Below are 22470 nucleotides of genomic sequence, written 5' to 3' on the forward strand. Positions count from 1 at the left end.
TGGGAATGGAGATTTATCCAATTTTAATGCAAAGGTGAGGGGCCGTGTGGTGCAGTGGCTAAAGTGCCGTCCTTGCCAACCTGAATTACTCATTCCTCTCTGAAAATATTATGTGCTTTCCTGGCTTCGCCTTCTTTTTCATACTGTTTCTGCCTGAAGTTAGGAAAGATTAACAATCTAAGCTACCCCAAAGCGAATTATTCTACCTTGAGAAATGATGGGTTCCTCTTTCCATTTTCAAGCATAGGTTCCATGACCACATGTCTACATATTGATGTGGGACACATTCTTAAGTCAGTTATGGGTTGGACTAGATGACCTCTCAGGTGTGTATAGGCATCACACATACTCTCTAAAAGTAGCCTCCCAACCTATGTTTCTGATTTTGTTGAGGTCACCATTTATTTAGTTTTTAGTTAATATGAGTTAAAACAAAAACATTCATTTCTTCACCTGGCACTGTCTTTGGTACATTTTCAGTTCTTGTAGGAGCTTCTGATTTTCATCTTGTAACTTGTTCCTACTTATTGCTATTTCACTCACAGCTGACTTCAGTTTTTCGATAATGAATTCTTCTCTTTCAACAGTATCACTACTAATCTCTGGTTCGCAGGTCAACCGAGCAATTTCAGGGTTGTTAAGACTGGCATCTTCTAGGCACTGCTTCTTCCCATTTAGTTGAGATTGGTAACTTTGTGCCTGTTTCTGTAAGACAAGAAAAAATACAGAAATTAAAAACAACCATCTTTAGACTAACAAAAGTATAAGAAACACCAAAAAGTATTAGAAAAAATATTCTGAAGTATTATTTTTTGAAGGGTAATGCCTTCATCTCTCCACGCTCTCTCCCTCCTCTCCTTTCTTCTGATACTTTGTTCCCTTAATTATCCCGTCACTCTTCAACCTTTCCCTTTCCATTGTTTCCTTCTCTTCTCTCCTTTAAATATTTTTAAGTTTCTCCATATTGAAAAACAAACAAACAAATCTTCATTTGGCTCTGTTGCCTATTCTACCATAATTCAATTTCTGTCCTTGTTTTCACTAATGAACTTCACAATAACTGGCCTACATCCACAGGGCTTATTTTCTCACCACTCACTGTTTTCTTCTATTCTCCAACAGGTCACCAATGGCTTCCTAATAGAACTTTTAAATGTAGTAAAGTCCACCATATCCTTAACCTTCCTGCAATGTAGGAAGCAGTTTATCACCCCTTGTCAAAATTCTCTCTTGGACCTCCTGGTTTTCTATCATCCAGGATCTGAAAGGTCTTCTGTCTCCCATTGCTCCTCCCACCCACTTAGTATAGCTATTCTTTAAGGTCTGGTCCTTGGCAGTCTGCCTTTCTCTCTTTAGACTCATTTACTCAGAGATCTCATATATCATGGTAGATTCAAATATCACCTTTTTAAGAATGATTCCAAATTTTATATCCATAGCCCTGACTTCTCCAATCCTACCTGTTTTCTGGACTTTTCTACCTGGATATAATAATCTGCTCTGTTAAAAATAAAGTTTCTCATCCTCTAACACCCCCAAAACAGAATATATACCCAAATCAATTCTTCTTCAAAAATGCTCTCTATTAATGGTGCCTACTGGATACCTTCCTCCATTTACCTGACCTTAAAACTTGGAGTTATCCATTGACTTCTCCCTCTTTCCTCTTCAATGTCCAATACATCACTATATTCCAATTTCAGTTTTCAAAATGTTTCTTACATCTATCAATACTTTGTACTTCCGTTACCATAATATTATTTTCTCATTATATTCTCTTGACTTCTGAGTCAAAAGAAATGGGAAAATATCTCAAAGAGTATTGGGATCTTTATGTCCTAGGAATTTCTGACACATCAATTACAAAGAGAATAGACACTAGAATATGATTTTATTGGTATAGGAAACTCCCAAATAAGGAAATTCCCCTACCAATGCAGGACATTACCTTCTTTGTAAATTAGATTTAGAGAGTAGCATAGAACAGTGGCATCCAACTCAATGAATTGATTACATTCTAGGTAGTAAATGATAGCAATGTTTTAATCTTTAACATCTTTTAATTCAGAAGATCTGCTTAAATATCGTACCTGAAACTGATCACACTTTTCAGATAATAATTTTTGTTGGGCATCTAAAGAAACCAGATGGTTCTGATACAGTATTTCTTGCTTGTCCCATTCTCTTGATTTTGCTCTAAATTCCTTTTAATAAAAGAATAAACAGAAGTTTGGTGAAATGATCAATTTGAGGCAAAATGCAAAATGATTCTGTCATTACAATTCTACTTTCTGAAAAGTACAACTTCCCTTTTCTCTTTCCCATCAAAATTTTTCACTTGTTCCTGTCTACTGAAAAAGATATGCTATTTAACTAATATTTATACTATTTAAATTATACTATTTCCCTTTATAAACCCAATGCTCCATTTTCCAAATGTATCCTATGCTTCCCTTCCTCCATGTCTTCATTCATTCATGCTTCTTCATAATCCCAGAATTCACACCCCCTCACACTAATCCTTTGCCCACTGAAAAAATTTATCTTTTAAAGCCCCACATCAAATACAACTTTCTTCATGAAACCTCCCCTAATCACCCTAGCGAGATGTACTTGTTCTCCTCTTGTTAATGCTATAGAACTTTGTACCACTCTTTTGCCCTAGTTACATTCTATTTCAGCTGTCATTTGTTTATCTAAGGAAGAGAAGACATGATTCTCCTTTCCCTTATATCAATATATCTATTTATTTATATATCTTATCTTACCTATTAGATAAAAATTAATTAATGGTAGCAACCATATCTCATTTATTTTTGTTTCCTTGTAGTATTGAGAAAAATAAGTTGCTTATTAATTTTTAATTGTATGCTAATTATTTGCTTAATCACCCATGAGTAAAAGGAAGCATAGATGATACTCCTCTAGGTAGAATCATTATCAGATCTCTCTTTTTGTGTTCATAGGAAAAAACCAATACCCACTGGGTCTGAAATCCAGTGAAATTCCATTCAATTAAATCCACACATAAAAATGTTTTAAACGTGACTTTTTGAAATATCAAAAAAATCTCTCTGGTAATTATGCCAGTTACAAATAATTCAATAAATCATTTTATGCAATATGTAGCTGAAACAAACAAAATTTTATTGAGAAAAATTCATCAAGTATTAGCACTTGTTGAAATAGTAAGATTACCACTTTAATTCATTTTTCTGTACTTACATGATATTAGTAAAATGGTGAATATGTACAAACTACAAAACTGAAATAATAGTAATACTTTTATTTACATACCAATTTGACTGTTTTTTCTACCTTCTAAAAATTTGCTTAAATTGACAATTTCAAACAATAGAATTTATCATTCCTTCCCTTTACTCCACAAATACTTCCAGAGTCACAAAATTTAAACCAATATTGGCGTTACAAAGCAAGATGCCATATAAAAGGTGAAATGTCTATGGATTAACCCCAAAGTCTGATATTCAATTTATTAATGTATTCTACCTTTCTCATCTCAAATAATTTTTCTTCACCCCTATTAGGCCAGTCTTCTTTCTATTTCTTCACACACAATGCTGGGTTTATTGACTGGATCACTAGATTTTCTTCTGAGGTGTAAAGATCTTTGAGATCATGTTATAGATGAGGAAGCTCACAAGAGTTAGGTTCTTGGAATCCTAGGTTTAGAGCTGGAAAGGAACTTAGAGACCTAACATTCTCATGTTACAGATTCAGAAACTAAGACTCAGACTGATGAAGTAACTTTCCCAAAGCCACACAGATAGTAGTGGCAGAATTGGGGTTTGAACCTAGGTCCTCTGGCTTTAAATTCAGGACTCTCCATTGTACTACATTGCTTCTGTGGCACATTTAAGTTTATATACAAGGAATATATTACACTTACTCCATCAATGGGCCCTGAATGGCTCCTCTCTATTAGTAATACTAATAGAGTAATAGTGTATACTAATAGAGATAATATTACTGTAACACTAATAGAGTAATACTAACAGAGTAATAGTAAACTCTATTACCCCATGGGCAGTAGCATATATCAAGCTGTCATTGGTTGAATGTTTCATCCTTCCACTTCTGTGGTGATCCATCTGTCAATTCTATCCTCTCTGTATCCTCAGAGGAGAAGGAAGGGGAGGGGAGAAAGAGGGAAGAGGAAAGGATTGGGTTTGAGTTTTAAACGTTAGGTTACACTGTCTAGGGAAGGGTCTTCTATCACCCTTTAAAGATGAGAGAAGACACTAAAGTAGATTCAAGTGAAGGAAGGAGGCCATTCCTATAATGGTGGAAGGCTGGCTGCTGTAATATCATGAGGCTACTTTTGCAAACACAGCTTGCTTTATGAGCCTATGTGCAACTCGTACCAATTCCTCCAGACTGGCAGGGCAAGGGGGTGGACAGTTTCTATGGTGCCAGTGGAACTATAATGAATGAAAATTGTATGAGGGATGAAGCAGTCCTAGAATATTTCCATAAATATGCAGTCTAGGCTTATTGAATTACTAAATCATCATTAGTTCACCCTTCAGATGAACTGACTCTGGAGTAGGTACCAAGCATAGCTATAGTACATGAGACTTCCAGGGGAGTGAGAAGAGGGGAAGAGTCATAAACAGACACCATATCACATTTTCTTCCTGGTTGTAAAATGCAATCTCCATATGCCAGAATTGTGGCATAATTACTCTCAACAAAACATTCTGGTTATTTCTCTTGCATCTGGGAGTCCAGTGAATTTACTTAGTTATCATGTTAATACAAATACTTCAGAGAGGTAAAGGAAGATGAGGATTGAAAGAACAGACATTTGAATTAGTTATTAGAAGGGCCATTTATGATCTTAGAATACCACTGCAATATAGTGATGGGTACAGAAACCAAACTTTAAGGATCTGAGGAACAAAGGGGTATCTAAGAAATGGAGGTTTATGCAGCCTTCTATGGAGCCAAGATGACAGAAAAAAGGCAGGAACTCACTTGAGTTCTCCCACAAACCCCTCTTGAAACACCTTTAAATAATGCCTCAAAACAAATTCTGGAGCAGCAGAACCTACCAAAGGACAAGATGAAATGATTTTCCAGCCCAAGACAATTTAAAAGGTTGGCAGAAAAGGTTTGTTGTATGGGGGTGAGAGTGGAGAGCAGTCTAGCTCTAGTCAAGGTTGTGCCTTGGGAGCAACTGAATCAGTGCTGGGAGTGGCAGTTTCCAGACCTCTCAGCCCATAGATGGTAAGGGGGTCAAATAACTGGTCAGAAGGAGGTTTCGGGGGTCCCTTTGTTGGCACTGGGGGCAGGACTTTGTTGCTTTGCCCATACTTGGATCTGGGTTGCAGTCCTGGGTTAAATCCTAGGGTGAGGAGCAACACTAGCACACTAGGGAGCTGGGACCCTGGTTACAGTTCTAGGGTGAAAAAGAGTGATTCTGGTTGCTCACAGACCACAGCAGGTCGGGAGAATAGCAAACACACCTCTGCCTAGATCATACCACTTTGGAAGACCCCAAAACTTAGAGGTACACAGAATTTTCTCTGAAAACAGCTGCACAAAAAAAAAAAAACTTGAAGCTTAGAACAGTGGCCCTTCTACTCCAAAAGCAGAGCCTCACTTTAGCATAGTTAAAAGTCAAGAAATAGGCTGGAAAAATGAGCAAGCAGCAGAAAAAGATCCCAACAATAGAAAGTTACTATGGTAACAGGGAGATTAAAAACACAAATTCAGAAGAAGACAAAAATGTCAAAACTGCTACATCCAAAACCTCAAAGAAAAATATAAATTGGTTTCATGCCATGGAAGAGCTCAAAAAGGATGTTAAAAATCAAGAAAGGTAGAGGAAAAATTGGGAAGAGAAATGAGAATAATGCAAGAAAACCATGAAAAAAGTCAAGCTTGGTAAAGGAGGCACCAAAAATACTGCAGAAAATAATACTTTAAAAAACAGAATAGGCCAAATGATAAAAGAGGCACAAAAATCCAATTAAGAGAAGAATGCCTTAAAAAGAAGAATTGGTGGGGCAGCTAGGTGGTATGGTGAGTACAGCACCAGCCCTGGAGTCAGGAAGACCTGAGTTCAAATCCAGCCTCAGACAATTAACACACTAGCTGTGTGACCTTGGGTAAGTCACTTAACTCCAATCGCCCTGCCCTCCCCCCTCAAAAAAAGAATTGGCCAAATGGAAAAAGATATACAAAAATTCACTGAAGAAAAGAACTCCTTTAAAAGTAGAATTATCCAAATGGAAAAGGAAGTACAAAAGCTCAGTGAAGAAAATAACTCCTTAAAAATTAAAATTGGGCAAGTGGAAACTAATGATTTTATGAGACATCAAGAAACAATAAACAAAATCAAAAGAATGAAAAATAGAGAAAATGTGGAATATCTCATTAGAAAAACAAGTCACTTGGAAAATAGATCCTAAAAAGTCAACTTAAGAATTATTGGGCTACCTGAAAGCCATGATTAAAAAAAATAGCCTAGACATCATCTTTTAAGAAATTATCAAGGAAAACTGCCCTGATATTCTAAAACCAGACCATAAAATAGAAATAGAAAGAATCCATCAATCACCTCCTGAAAGAGGTCCCAAAATGAAAAATCCCAGGAATATTACAGTCAAATTGCAGAGCTCCCAGGTCAAGGATGCAAAGTGAAATGAGCAGAACCAGGAGAACAGTGCATATAGTAACGGCAATATTGTGTGATGATCAACTGTGAATGACATTCTCAGCAATGCAGTGATCTGAGACAATTCTGAAGGACTCATGATGAAAAATGCTGTCCACCTCAAAAGAAGAAACTGAATGCAGACTGAAGCACACTTTTATTTTTTTCTTGTTTTTTTTCTGTGTTTTCTTTCACAACATGACTAACATGGAAATATGTTTTGCATGACTGCACATGTATAACCTATATAAAATAGCTTGCCTTCTCAATGAGGTTTGGAAGAAAGGGAGGGAGGGAGGAAGAGAACCTAGAAATCAATTTTTTTTAAAAAGATGAATGTCAAAAATTGTTTTTACATGTAATTGGGGAAAAATAAAAGTCACCAAAGAAGGGAAAGAGTCAGATGGGACAATAACTATGTGAGACGGAAGAGCAAAGCACTTTTTTTTAGAATTGAGGTGCAATGAGAATACTTGTGATTTCAATCATTTGATCATACTATGGGTTCAATCATTACACAGAGCATGAGCAGAGCTTCCCTTTCTGCTCCCAGCAGGTCAGTGCTGAGTGAGTCTGGCACTTTTTTCAAACAATCCTTTTATCATTTCCTGAATTGGAAGAGCCAATGACTCAGTGGACCTTTAATAAAGGGGGTGACTGTGTCCATAGTCCTTGATTCCTTCTACTTTCCAGGTGGCATTACATGTCTCTGGGATTTCCCATGAGGTGTCAGGGAGAGGGAAGGGAAGTGCCAGCCACTATGTGATCACACAGCAGATAAAACCCATGGTCCTGCCTAAGCAAGCCTGGTCCTAGCTTTGGGGTTGCATTTTTTATGTTTGCTCTTTCCTGATCTTAGGTGAACAAGTATTGATCCTGAGATAGATATGCCCAAGCTTGGAAGCCACCCTGCAAGTCCAAGAGGTTTGACATCCTGGGTTCTTTGGTCAAAGCAATATAGCCAACTAACTAGTCTAGTGTTTCTTGTAGATGACCATTGGCTAATGAATGAACTCACTTCCTGGCATGGATTGACAGAAGAAATGGACAGGGAGGTTTTGGGGCAGTGCAACACTGAGGTGAGATACAGCAATACTTAACTCAGTCTTCCCACAAACTGCTTTTTGTTCTTACGTTTATGACTCAGCCTCTTGGCAGGTTGTAAAAATAGTTAAAAAAGTTGTAAGTTACTGTTTGCTGAAATCTTGTCAGTGCTTGCTATACCTTGTATATTTTAGCATTTCTTTTTTGTATAGGAAATAAAGTACCTGTCTCATACCTGATTCATATTGTACATTAAGTATCTTTCTATCTGAGAGATGAACCAAAACCTAAGCTTTATGTAAATCATTCCAGGGCACCAAAATTGAAGGTTTTACAAGCCAAAAAGTATAAGAAAAAGGAGTGGTTTAATGCCTCTCATTAAAGGCCAGGCTCCCCTAGACTGAACCTAGTCCAGACCACCTGCATGGGTTCAGAACAAATGGGTCCCTCTTAATGGAGAAGGGTAAGGGGCAGGTACCATGAGTCTCAGTGGTTCTTTATTGTTAAATAATCAATGAGCATTTGACAAGTGCTTACTATGCGCTAACTGCTGTTGATAAATAAAAATAAAAAATAAAAAGGAAAAACAGTCTCTTCCCTGAAAGACTTTACATTCTAATGAGGGAGCCAATATATATATATATGAATTGGCACATTCAAAAATACATGTAGAGTGGGTAGAGGGTAACCTTCAGAGGAGGGCATGTGCCCCTGGGAGTTGTGGAAAGGCCTCCTGGAGAGGGGAGTACTTAATTTGCGGAACATGCCAGACCTAGGAGATGGCTGGTAGAAAGGAATGGAGACAGGAGATGGGAGTGTTGTGTGAGGGGAACATCAAGCAGGACAGTATGGTTGGAACCTAGACTACATGGGCAGAGGGGGCAGTAGTGTCCTGGAAGAAAGGTGATACAAGAAGTGGTCAAGTTGTAAAAAGTTTTAAATACCAAAGGAGTTTATATTTGCTCCTAGTCACTTGAGTTTCCTCAGTAGGTGGCTGACATGGTCGGAACCACACTTTGGCCAAATCATTTTGGTAGTTGGGTAAAGGATGGATTGGAATGGGAAGAGATACTAGGCAAGGAGACCAGGGCCTGAACTAGGGAGATGACTGTGTGAGTGTGGGGAATAGGGGAACAAGATGTGTCATGGAGATAGAAACAAGATTTAGCAACTGATTAGATAAATGGGGTGAGTGAAAGAGAAGACTTGGGATGACACCAAGATTGTGAATCTGGGTGGCTATATAGTGCTGCCTTCAACAGTATTAGGGAAGTTCAGAACAGGAGTGAGTTTGGGGGGAAAATAAGTCTGTCTGGGATATTACATTTGAGATGCTTATAAGACATCCATTTCTAAATGTCCAGTAACCAGTTGGTGAGAGACTAGGGCTAAGTATACAGATCTAGGAGTCAATGGCATAGAGAGGATAATTAAATCCATGGGAGCTGATGAGATCACCAATTGAGACAATTTGCAGAGAAAAAAGAAGAGTGTCCAGGACAGAGCCTTGGGGGGCATATGTAACGTGGACTAAGATCCAGTAAAGGAGAGTAAAAACGAGCAGTAAAATATGTAGGAGAACCAAGAGAGCAGTATCAGGAAAATCTTGAGAAAGGACACTTACTCAGGAAGAAAAAGTGATCAGCAGGTGAGGATTCAAAAGGAGCTCTTAGACTTGACAATTAAGAGATCACTGGAAGAGATGCCTTGGAGAAAGAAATTTCAGTTGAACGATGAGGTCGGAAGCCAAAGTAGAAAGAGTTTAGGAGGTAATGAGAGAGGAAGAGGAGATACCTAGTGTAGATAGATGCCTATTTCAAGTAGTTTAGCTGAGGGGGGGAGTGTGGGGAGAGATATAGGACAGTAGGCAGAAGGGATTTTAGAATCTAGCAAAGATGTAAGGATGAGGAAGACAATGGTGTGTTTGTAGGGAGCAGAGAAGGAACCATTAAATAGAGAAAGAATAATTTATTGGCCAAGAGGTATTGTCTGCTCATGGAGCATAGTAATCTGTTCATATCTTGCAAAACTTAAGAGGAAACATTGGTTGGATGCTAATAGACAAGTTTCACCTATTTAGCAATTTTTTTCTGGGATTGGCCTAACATCTTGTCTCCCTGAATCAAGTGTAAGCCTCTCACAAGCAAGGGCTATGTTGTCTTTCTTTTTAAATTTTTTATTGTGCTTATACTTGTGTTGGACAATTGAGTAGGTGCTTAATAAATGCTTGTGGATTGAATGAATGAGTTGACATTTTATTTTCTGCTGTTTTCACTTTCTAGAATTAAAACATCTTCTGCTAAAATTTAGAAATAAAACTATACCAATGATATGGTGGAAACAAACTCCATAGTAACTGTGTCTGGTATAGACTAAATTATACATAAAGTGGCCAGTCTGCAGCATGGCTGATCTGATTAAATTGGTTATCTTAATAGGTGTAGTTTGCTGCACAGTCCATTTAGTCACAGTCATTGGGATTAATCATGAAGATGACTGAAATGATTGGACTGTCAGGGCTCCAGTTTGGTTCAGCTATAATGTGTGTTGGTGCTACTTTAATATGGTTGCAGAATCAATATACTGAGTTAGAAAATGAAAGTGATGCCACACTTAGAAAAAGAACAAGGTGTCTCACGGTTTTCAGTGAATTATTTTGGATAATGTTTGATAAAATTTGCTGCATTTTTACCTCATAAATCTACAAGTTCCAACACAGGTCACTGCCATTATCAACCATCTTCCAATTGAGCTGCACGGAGTTTTTATGGTGTCTCATTAAAGATTCAGTGCTTTTTAGGGAGGCAGCGTGTTATGGTGAGAAAAGCAATAGATCTGAAGTCGAGAGAGACCTGGGATCGAATCTTTGACACCGGTGTAGCAAGGCTTAACAAGCCCAGAGAGGCTATACCATGGAGCAGGGGATCAAATGAGGTAATGTATATAAAGTGCTTTATAAACATTTAAGTGCATTATGAATATTAGTTATGATTACTAGATTAAATGCATATATTATAAAGAAATAAAGAAGGGCTGTGCTTCATCAATTTAGCTGTTTAATCTTAGGCAATGTAACTAAAGCTTTCTGGGCTTCATTTATTAGATGAGGGAATGGGACTAGGTGATCTCTAAGATGCTTTCCAATGCTAATACTCCTGCTGAATTGCAGAATGTCAGAGCTGGAAGCAACTTTGAAGTCTGGTCTAACTTACCGTTGTTTCTACTCTCCTCCTCTTTTTCCCTCTCGACACCAATGTACAGATGAAGAAACTGAGGCCCAGAGAGAGGAAGTGATTTGCCTAAAGTCATCCAGTTAACTACAGGAGGGGCTAATATTGGGAAATGAGCTTCCTGATTCCCAATCTAATATTCATTCTACTCTACCACATTGTAGCTCTTACTAATGTGAAAATCAGATAATTTGTAATTAATGTCTTCATTTGTATAAAGTAAAAGGTTCTACTTTAATAATTAGGTGATATTTCTACATTGATTATATCTAGACAAATATCATCTGTTTTATTCATAAGGTTCTATTTTAATAATTAGGTGATATTTCTACATGAATTATATCTAGACAAATATCTGTTTTATTCATAATTTTGAAAAGAATACTTAGAGATACAAGCTCAAATTCTGGCAGGACTAAAGAATTTCATATTTTTCAAGGCATACTAATATTTATCACAATTCATTGAAGAAATCAAATCATCATGAAAAAAATTTATATTCCCTGGCATGCTTTTGAATTACATGGAGCTAATTAGCTTTGTGCTAAATTCATATCCTAAGCAATAGTGATACAGGGTTGTATAAGACTTGGATGAGATTATGAAAGAGAATAGAAATGCCCAGACTATAGGACTTTTAGCCACCCAGCACTTTATGGTCCCCTCAGTCTTCCAAACTCCATAGCCTAGTAGTTATATAATCCTGGGGTCAATGGCTAAGAACTGATTTTACTTTGTTTTGTTTTGGGGGGAGGGAATAAGGGAAACATTACATTTTTGATGTACATGTCTCATACTCTACCTTGCCTCTCTTCCCCTTCCCATACCTTCACCTCACTGGATAAAAGATACCCAGAGTAAAATGTAAGCTTCTTCAAGACAGGAATTGTGCTCTTCATTTTTGTATTCCCAAGAGTGGCTGACCAACTGCCTTTCACATTGTGGTGCTTAATACATATTTTTTGAACTGAATTGGAACCAGAGGTCCAATCAAGGATCTGATTCCAGAATAAGTGGTCGTGGGCTCTATGGTTTATGGGAGTTTCCATACTAGGAATCCCATATACCAATGAAATAAACACCCCCCTCCAATGGTACAAATTGATATTTCCAAACCAAATGGATATTTAGGTTTATATTAAACCCAGGGAAGTTTAGCTCCAAAAATTACTTTTGCAAGTAGTTACAAGCAAGTGTAAATGCATAAACTGTTCCCGTAATCAATTAATTTATGTGGCTTTACATCTAGACCAATGAATGTAAGGTGAAAATTTTTTATTTAACCACTTTTACCATTGATTTTACTATGATTCCAGATTATGATTCTATGGGGAAAATATGACCTCTAGAAGTAAAATAAAGTCAAATTTTTAAAAAGTTAATTTTAAGATTCTGCTTCAGGCAATGTATATTATGTTTAATTCTTTCATGTAAGACTTATAAGATATATATATATATATATATGTATACACACACACACACACACACACACACACACACACACACACACACAAATATATAGCCAAATCGACAATAATTGGCTTGATCTTTATCCGTGATACACCTTGCTTAACATGATTCCCTGGCTTGGGGAAAAACACAATGTTAAGAAAAACATTATAGGTGTCCATAAGAACACCTGTGTAAACTCCATAGTTGAAATGGTCAAATAATGTACTAGCAGAGCACTAAGACTTTATAGAATTTGATTATACCATGGGTAACAATGTTTTTGAAAAGCAGTATTGCTTTTCTCTTTGAAATACGTTACATGATGAAATTTTCTCTTTGAAATATGGTACATTCAGTTAAAGCACACAAATATTTGAATATATTATTTCTCTGGAAGGCCTTGAACGGTTCTATGAAATGTACAGTTTTGAGAAGCCACATTAGCCATGCCAGTGCTTTAGGTATTGATTCGAATTGGTGAGGCAGAAAAGGCATATGTAGATTTTGAGGGGACAGAATGTATCAATTCACAAATATCATGGTATGCTCATTTATCAAATATCACCACTATCTTTCAAGAAAGTATAGCCCAAATTCTGTTCTAAAAACTGCTGCATATCTTCATTCAAATTTAAGTACCCAATGATTGCACAGACATCAAGAGACTAATTAAATATTCATCAATGGGGTGTTTCTTAAGTATATTTCACATTTATAGAGTCCAAGAACTTTTGTTTTGGTTCTAAAAAAATGACTTTATATATTCAGATGTGTACATCAAATCAGTGCTCTAATTCACCAAAGGGACATACACTAAAAAGAACATACTCAGAGCAAGATTAATTGGGAATGGTGTTTGCTGCCATCTGTAAGCAAGCTATTCCATACATTGCATTCAATATTAACAGCCAACAACAAAAATCAATCTTTAATACAAATGAAGATAGTCATGAATATGTATCTTACCTCTAATTTTTGGTTTATGTTGCTCAATTCAAATGGAATTTCATCTTTTTTAAGAGTCCCACATTGTTTCATTTGCTGCAATCTCAGCTTTTCAAAGCTATTTGTCAGCTTAGAAAACTATCAATAATAAAAGGAAATATTAATATTAGAAGTCTATTTGCTATTCTTACTATAGCTTGGCTTCATTTCTTTTTTTCAAATGCATTACATTAAAAATTTGTCATAGTAGGCAAATCTTGAAAAGCATAAGCATCTCAATATATAACTATGGAACTAGTTATTGAAATTAAGTTACTAAAGTTGAATACAATAGAGCTTTGATGTAAATCTGAAACTTCATTAATTTGTAACAATGATCACTTCAAAAATGTTCCTTCAAATTTCCCTTAACTATATTTTAGGAACCCCATAATATTTAAAATAATATTTAAAAATTTTTTTGTTTACTGCCATCTTGTGTTAACAATTTTTATTTCAATAACTAGATCTATGAAACAACCAACTTATAATGTATTCAAAAAAAACCTTTTATTTTGTTCTGAAAAAAAATGGTAAAAATTTCTAGGTCATTTCAGTTTCAATGATGTTGATGTATAAATATGTACAATTATGTCAAAATAATAATAAGTAAGATTGTTTTAATCTTTAGCTTCAATTCAATTAAGTGAAACAGGGAAAGTAAGAATCATGCAATATAATGGGTCTGAACAGGCCCTTAAAAAATCTCATTCACTATTGATGTTGAGTAAAAGTTGATTCTAGATTTGGCAGTATGATATATGTGTGTATCCTCAAAGATAGAAAAGTACAAGAGAAAATCCTTAAACAGCAAGTAATCCAGTAATCTGTATCTGGCTATCACAAGAGAGTACACGTGTAAAGGGCAGCCACGTTATACTATGGACTCAGATCAAGCTTGAGGTCTATTAAAATTTCTGTATCTTTTGGAGATCAATTGCCGTCTACTTATGCCTGCCTTAATCTTGTATCTGGAAAGTTAATTTCTTGAACCCAAGTATAAGATTCAAGAATTTCCCCGAGAATTGAAGTCAAGTTTACTGGATTATAATTTACACAGTTCTGTCTCTGTTTCTCACTCTCTCTTTCCCTCTTCCTCTGTTTTTCCCCCTACTCCTTTGCCCCCCTTAAAAATGGGACAGCAATTCCCTTCTCTATTCCTGTGAATACCATTTCTATTCTCAATCTTTCAAATATCACTAACAAACCTTCAGCAATCACATCATTCAATTCTTTTGGCACCTGAGGATGGGGCTTATCTGGACTGGTTACTTGAATTCATTAAAAGCTTTGGGGCTCTAGGACCTCTGTCTCTCCTAAGCAAAGGTCATTGTATTGCACAGAGAAAATGCAAATAAAATAAAAATTGCACAGCCCTGTGGTTGTTGGTTGGCATTGTCCCATGCACCTGAAGCAATGGTTCTGTCTCTTCTTTGATCTCCTTGTCCCCTTATCTAGTTACAAATAACCACAAACTCTCTTGTGTTCCTTGCCCACTTTGGCTCTGTCTGGTCTTCTGTACCATTCTCATAGGATTATGCCATATTTATGGATACATCATGTTATGTTTCTTTGGTTCCCTCTTCTACATATAATCTTTTCAAATTAAGTTGGTTGGTGAGTTCTCAGTGCATCCATATCAATTTCTTCACACAAATCCTGTGTGAGAGTGTGCAGCTAGGTAGCACAGTAGATAAAGCCCTTACTGTGGGGTCAGGAAGACCCAAATTCAAATCCAGCTTCAGAAACTTATTAGTTGTATGACCTTGGACAAGTTATTTAACCTCTGTCTGCCTCAGTTTTCTCAACTGCAAAATGGGGATGATAATAGCACCTACCCCTGAGATTGTTGTGAAGATCAACTGAGATAAAATTTGTGAAGTTCTTAGCACAGGGCCTGGCACATAGTAGGTGCTAAATAAATGCTTGTTCCCTTCCTCTTCCCTCTACAGTCAGATGACTTCTGCATAGTTTTAGTCCATGGGATCCTATCCTTCCTCCTAACCCTCTGAAATCTGCTTTCTTCAAATCAAGAGTGCATGCCAAAAGATGTCTTTGTTTGATCACAAATTCTAAGAGGAAAGGGTCACTTCTTCCCAAGGTTACCATCATTTCTCTTCCAGAAATTATTGGTGAGAATCAAATCCAGAAAGCCACCATTCTCCCAGTCATACAGTCTCACAACCTCGATTTCATCTTTGACTTTTTTTCACACTCATCTCACATACCCAATCAGTTGTCAAGTTCTGTTGTTTCCACCTTCAGAGCATCTCTCAAATCAGCCCCTTCTCTCTTTTGACACTGCTGATCCTGGCGCAGGCCCTATCACCTCATGTCTAAACCACTGCAATAGCCTTTGGTTGGTCTCCCTGCCCTAAGTCTCTCTTCCTCTAATCCATCCTCCACTCAGCTATCTAACTGATTTTTGTAAAGTGTAGATCTGACCGTGTTACTTCCCTGATCAATGACCTCCAGTAGCTTCCCATTACCTGCAGGATTAAATATAAAGCCTTCTCCTTGGCATTTAAAGGCCTTCATCATCTGTTTCCTTCCTACCTTTCCAGTCTTACACACACACACACACACACACACACACACACACACACACATTCTACAATCTGGCAATGCTAGCCTTCTTACTATTTTGGGATCATTATACTCCATCTCTCAACTCTGGAGCTTTTCATTTTCTATTCTCCATGCTTGGGAGACTGCCTTTCTCAACTCTGACTCCCAGCTTCCCTCAGCACTCAGCTCAGATCCTACCTTCTGTAGGAGACCTTTTCCTTGACCCTCTCTCCAGCCTTTCACCACCTGTGCCCCCTTGCTAGTATCTTCCTTCTGAGATTACTTTTAATTACACTGTATGTATCTTATAGTTCTTTTTTAAAATATAAAATGGTGGTCTCCTCCATTAGGATGTTAGTTCCTTAATGGCAGAGAATGTGTTATTACCTCTCTTTTATCCCTAGTACTTTACTTAGCACAGTATTTGGCATATACTAAGTATTCAATGAGTCAATAAAAATTTATTAAATGCTTTCTAAGTGCCAGACACTGTGCTAAGCACACTAAGGATATAAAAAAGAAGCAGAAAAGAGTTGCTGCCATAAAGGAGCTCACAATCTAACTGGGAGAGGGTAGGGGGAAGGATAAACAAAAAATACATACAAACTAACTATATACAGGATAAATAGGAAATAATTAAACAAGAGAAGGTGCTAGGATCAAGAGGGGCTGGAAAAGGTTTCCTAGAAGATGGGACTTTAGTTGGGACTGAAAGGAAGCTGGGGAGACCAGTAGACAGAGCTGCAGGAGGAGAATATTCCAGGTGTGGAGAACAGCCAGAGAAAACACCCTGAACTGAGAGATGGAGTATCTTGTTTGTGGAACAATCAGTATCATTGGGTCGTAAGGTGTAAAAAGACTGTAAAGGCAGGAGGGGTTAGGTTATGAAGGGCTTTGAGTGACAGAGATGATTTTGTATTTGATCTTGGAGGTGATAGGGAGCCACAGAGAGTTTATTGAGTAGGACAGTGACATAGAAAATAACTTTGCTGGCTGAACAGAGAATGAACTGCAGTGAGAAAAGATGATGCAGGCAGACCCACTATCAGACTATTGCAGTAGTTGAGGCATGAGATGATGAGGGCCTGCACCAGAGTGGTGGCAGGGTCAGAGGGGAGAAAGGGGATGTATTTGAAAGATGTTGCAAAGGTGAATTTGACAGGCCTTGGCAATAGATTGGATATGGGGGTACGAGATAATGAGAAGCTGAGAAAGGACACTTAGGTTGTGAGCCTGAGGTACTGAGGATGGTGTTACCCTCTACAGGGTGGGCAGAAGGTGGGGAAAGGTTTAAAGGGAAAGGTAACAAGTTCAGTTTTAGACATGCTGAGTTTAAGACATCTACTGAACATCCAGCTTGTAGCCAGAATGGCCTTTGTTTTCTTTGAATGACTCAGCTTACCTCATTGAGCCTCTGGACACTGTGGCTTGCTCTTCCGGGGCAGGAGGCCCAGAGAGCATGTCAGGAAGCAGACAACTTCCTGTGTGATGAGTCATGGGGCTGGCTGAGGGGAGGTGTTAACGGCTACGCTAGGGGGAGGGGCCAAGTCAAGAACCAATCGGCCCTGGTCGTTCAGGCGGTGCTGGATGATGTCAAAAACTCTATAAGAGGGGAGAGGACAGCTTGAAGATCCTCTTTTCCTTTTCCGGTTGGAGCCAGAGACAGTTACAGCGACAGTTACAGCGACAGTTACAGCGACAGTTACAGCTACAGTTACAGCCACAGCCACAGCTGAAGCAGGAGCTGCCAGTAGCAGAGCTGACCTACGGGAGGAAGCTGAACAAAGACTTCAGGCCAGTGGGTAATCTTATTACCATAGAGGGGGAAACATGATTTTGCTTTACGCAATCATGCTTCTCTGTAGCCTCCTGGTTACTCTTTCAAGGCGTACTTATTGGGCCTGGAAGCTTTTGATCAATATATCAAAATGGGGTTGCTGGTTCATGGGTTGGTTACTGTGGAGCCTAAATAAATGTTTTGATTCTTCTGCCTTCTACTTTGAGAGTTTCTTATATCCGGCGGTTCCGAACCTTTCAGACATGTTTATGATCCTCTTTGAGATTATAAACTCTGCCCTCCTAATACACAGCTTGAGATGTATGAGAGGCAGCTGGAGGTGTGAGGTTGAAGGTCAGCAGAGAGTGGACACAGGACAGGTAGATTTGAGAATCATCAGCATAAAGATGGTAACTAAATGGGAAATGATGAGATTACCAAGTGCAATAGTATAGAGGGAGAAGAGAAGAGGGCCCAGGACAGAACACTGAGAGATACTGATGGCTCGAGGGCATGATCTGGACAAGGATCCAGCAAGAGAGACTGAGAGAGTGTCCAATAGAGGAGAACCAGGAGAGAGTGATGTCCTGAAAACCTAAAGAAAACATAGTATCAAGGAGGAGAGGATGAGCAACAATGGCAAAAGCTACAGAGAAACCGAAGAGAAGGAAGACTGAAAAAATCATTGGATTTGGCCATTAATAAACTACTGGTAACTTTAGTTAGAGAAGTTTTGATGGAATAATGAGGTTGGAAGCACTTAATAAATGCTTGTTGACTGAATGACTGAACCTTTTGAAGAAAAAATTATCATTAAGTCAAGAGTAATAATTAGTGATTCTGTTTTTGGGAGACAAAGAGAACACTTCAGAAGATGTCTAAGAAGTCCTCTGTCACTACTGTATCATGACTCTGTGCCAAGTTTGCCTAATAATTTCTTCTTCCTGTTTAGTGACTGGTAGTCTTTGATGACAAAATTTCCTATATCTCTCTCTCTGTTGACCTTCACCCAAATGCTCCCCACCAATTCTCCCATTCTGATTCCTGTGTTTACTCTACATATGAGGATGCCTCCTTAATATACCCCACTCAGCTCTGGATATGTTGATTTTGAGGTTCCAGTGAGATAACAAGGTAGACAAGTCTAACAAGCAGTTTAAATCACACACAGGAACTCAGGAAAGATGTATGGGGCGAAAATACAGATTTGGGAGCCACCTGCATAGAGATAACCCATCAGCAATTGAGATTCCAAAAGAGAATGTAGAGAGAAGGCTTGGGATAGAACTGTGTAAAATGCTCACATTTAGAGGGTCAGAAGACAGAGAAGAAGCACTGAAAGACACCAAGAAATAGTCGTTGGAAAGCTAAGAGGAAAACCATAAGAGAGTAATATCAAGGAACCCAAGGACGGAGAGAATATCAAGAAGGAGAGAGGGATCAATAGTATCAAATGCTTTAGAAAAGTCAAGCAGAGCAAGGACTGAGAAGAGGCCATTGGAGTTGGCAATTCGGAAATCATTGGTGACCTTGGCGACAGGAGAGCAGTTTAAGTAGCTTCTGAGAATGAATCTATCAATACACATTTATTAAGTTCCTCTTACATGCTGAGTATTAGGGATACAAAGACAAAAGAGAAAAAGTTCCTCCCTTCAAAGACCACATGGGAGAAAAAAATGTTTGTGACACAACTTGGGGGCATGTATGTGTGCATGTGTATACACAAAATCGATATGAAGTGATTCAAGGGGAGGCACTAGCAACTGCTCATCAGGAAAGGGTTCCCAGAGAAGTTAGGGCTGGAAGGAAACCATGGATTCTATGAAGCAGAAGTGAGGAGAGAGAGACCTTTAAACATGGCATGAAAAAGGGAGGATGGAGTGCCATACATGCGGCATACAAAGAAAGTCAGCGTGGTTAGAACATACTGTGTATAAAAAATGTGCAAAAAGGCTAGAGAGACAATAATAATAATAATGATGATGATAATAATAATAATAATAATAGTTATAAGAGGCAGCTAGGTGGCACAGTGAATAGAGCACCGGCCCTGGAGTCAAGAGGACCTGAGTTCAAACCCAGCCTCAGATACTTGACACGTACTAGCTGGGAAAGTCACTTAACTCCAATCGCCTTGCCTTCCCCCCTCCAAAAAAATAATAATAGCTAACACTTAACTATTATTTTAAGGTTTGGAAAGCTCTCATTTTATCCTCACAACATCTATGGGAAAGATGGGATTACTTCCTTATTTTGCAAATAAGGAAACTGAGTCTGAGAAGGTTAAATTACTTTCCCATGGTGACTTGTTTAGTTAATAAGTGTATGGAGCAGGACTCAAACTCAGGTCTTTCTGACCAGAAGCCCAGCACATTATCTATTATATCACCAGCTAGTATATCAGGGCCAGCACTTTTGAAGTTCTTTAAATGCTAGACAGAAGAGTTTATATTTGTTCCTATAGTCAGTAGGGAGTCATGGGAATTTAGTAAGCAGAGGATTGACATAATAAGACCTACACTTTAAGAAAATCACTTTGGCAGCTGTATTGGATGAGGGCTTGGAGTGAGAAGAGACTTAAGGTAGGCACACCAGTTCGAAGGCCATTGTAATGATCAGGGCAAGAAGTGCTGAGAGCCTGAACTAACTAAGGAGGTGGCTGTGTGAGTGTGGAGAATGGATATATGAGGGATGTTGTAGGGATAGAAACACGATTTGGCAAGCATTTGGATATATGGGCTGATTGAGAGTGAAGAAGGGAGGATAACACAGAGGTCGTGAATCTGGGTGACTTAGAAAGATGGTGGTAACTGCAACAGGAATAAAGAATTTCAGAATAGGTATGAGTTTGTGGGGAAAGATAATCAATTTGGTTTGAAATGTCTGAGAGCTGGTTGATAATATGCAGTGGGAGCTCAGGCAAGTGCAGAGCGAGATACAATAGATCTGGGAATTATCAGGATAGAGATGACTATTAAACCTAAGGGAACAGATGAAATCAGCACCTGAGATAGTAGAGAAAAAAGAAGCAGTCCCAGGATAGAGGGACATCTGCAGTTAATGGGCAGAGCATAGATGAAAATATAGCAAGGGAGACTGAGGAGGAGAGATCAGACAAGTAGATGTAGAAGAGAGAGCACTGTCACAAAAAATCCACAGTGGTTTGGAAAGCAGATTGTAAAGTGAGGAAGCAGAGGTACAAAATGGACACTATTCTTTCTGGAAGACTATGTCCTCTTTTACAATTTAAAGAACGCTTCATATATAACTGATCAAACTCAGTATGATTTATTGAGCTCTCTGGAGAAAATTCAACCCATCACACACACACACACATACACAATCCTACTCTCACGCCTCTTTATGGTGAGGAGGTAATCCTGAGCTCTTAAAGATTATGCCAGCAAAGCACTGGCTCTAGAGCTAGTTGAAGAAATGTTTCAAGTATGATACCAGCAGAATACTGTGTCTGCTATTTAAGGAATATCATCTAAAGAGAAAGCAGCTCAGTGCCATTAGGTGACAAGTTTCCTAGCTATGACAACCCATGAAACAAATAAAGAAAACTATAAATGGCCCTCAGTCCTCTGGGGTCCCTGTTTACTTCAACAACCAATGGGTGGAAAAGGTGACAAAAGTAAGATAAGAATTATATAATCTTTAGATCTTCTCTAAAAATTAGCTATTGGTATTCTAAACATGAAATCCTTGTCCAATGACTAGTGAGTTGGCATACTACTGAGAAAAATGAACAATATCAATAGAAGTATTTTTACTAAGAGACAAAACCAGAAAACATGAAGAAACTGCAGCTAAATGGAATGGCAACTCAGAGGTTCTCCTTTGAAAAGTAACTAAAAAAAAAGTGGAGTTGGTTCTGTACGACATCTAAAGACAACAGGAAATATCATCTCCTGGGATACTAGACTGGTACTGGTCACGGTGAGCAAAACAAGCCCCATGAAGACTACCCTATGCCAACATCTATTGCAAAGGTGTCCTGGGTGGTCTTTTTTCAATACCTTATTTTAATATTGTGACCTCATGGTTCAAGGTCCTTCTGATGTATGAATTTCTGCCTAAAGAAGTAAGGCTAAGTGATGGTTCAAATCAATATTGTTATTGTTATTGTGATTATTATTTGTCTTCTATTGGAACTGAAAGTAAAATGTTTGTTTTTGAAGACTCCTTTGGTATTAAGTATGGTTTATCATAATTTTTTGCTTTCATGTTAAGAATAGTTTTCTTTGAAGCACAGCTGACTATAGCCTCATAAATTTGCTTGTCAAAAGTGCAATAGGTGTTTTTTGGTCTTTCTTCCAATCTTGGCAACAGGCTTTTGTACCCTCCCACCCTCAATCTTACGGTAACAGTAGCTTTTATCAAGGTCTTTCTCAGAATACTTATTAGTACCAAAGCTGAGCACACTCAACCCACGTTGAGATAACCATCACCTCCCACTGTCACTGACTATATATCATCCTTAGGTTAATTGCAGGAATCAGCCATCCTAGGTTTCCCCCCATAACAAGTATCTGCATCTGAAGTTGCCGAGTGTCTTTAATTTATGTCAAGGCTGAGTTTTCCCAGAGATCAATCATGAATGTAGAAAAGACTGTCCCAAGGAAGGTGCTCCCTGACCAATAAACACTCATCAATCCTCAAGAAAACTTGCAGATCAAAAGCCTTGCTGATAAGGACTGACATCAGAACTGGATTTTTTTCTCTACATG

The 22470-nt window shown here is 38.1% G+C and overlaps 1 protein-coding gene across 1 annotated transcript in view; it reads right to left on the minus strand.

The window, feature by feature from the left end:
* The window catches only part of DEUP1 (deuterosome assembly protein 1), a 158174-nt gene that overhangs the window by 81259 nt on the left and 54445 nt on the right, over positions 1–22470 (minus strand). Inside the window, exons 5-7 of the mRNA XM_036743965.1 lie at positions 13375–13491; positions 2091–2204; positions 454–705 (exon numbers count right to left, since the gene is read on the minus strand). Coding sequence (XP_036599860.1) covers positions 454–705; positions 2091–2204; positions 13375–13491 — 483 coding nt within the window. The remainder of the gene's footprint in view (positions 1–453; positions 706–2090; positions 2205–13374; positions 13492–22470) is intronic.

The sequence above is a fragment of the Trichosurus vulpecula genome, chromosome 2, assembly GCF_011100635.1.
Source record: "Trichosurus vulpecula isolate mTriVul1 chromosome 2, mTriVul1.pri, whole genome shotgun sequence".
Lineage (NCBI taxonomy): Eukaryota > Metazoa > Chordata > Mammalia > Diprotodontia > Phalangeridae > Trichosurus > Trichosurus vulpecula.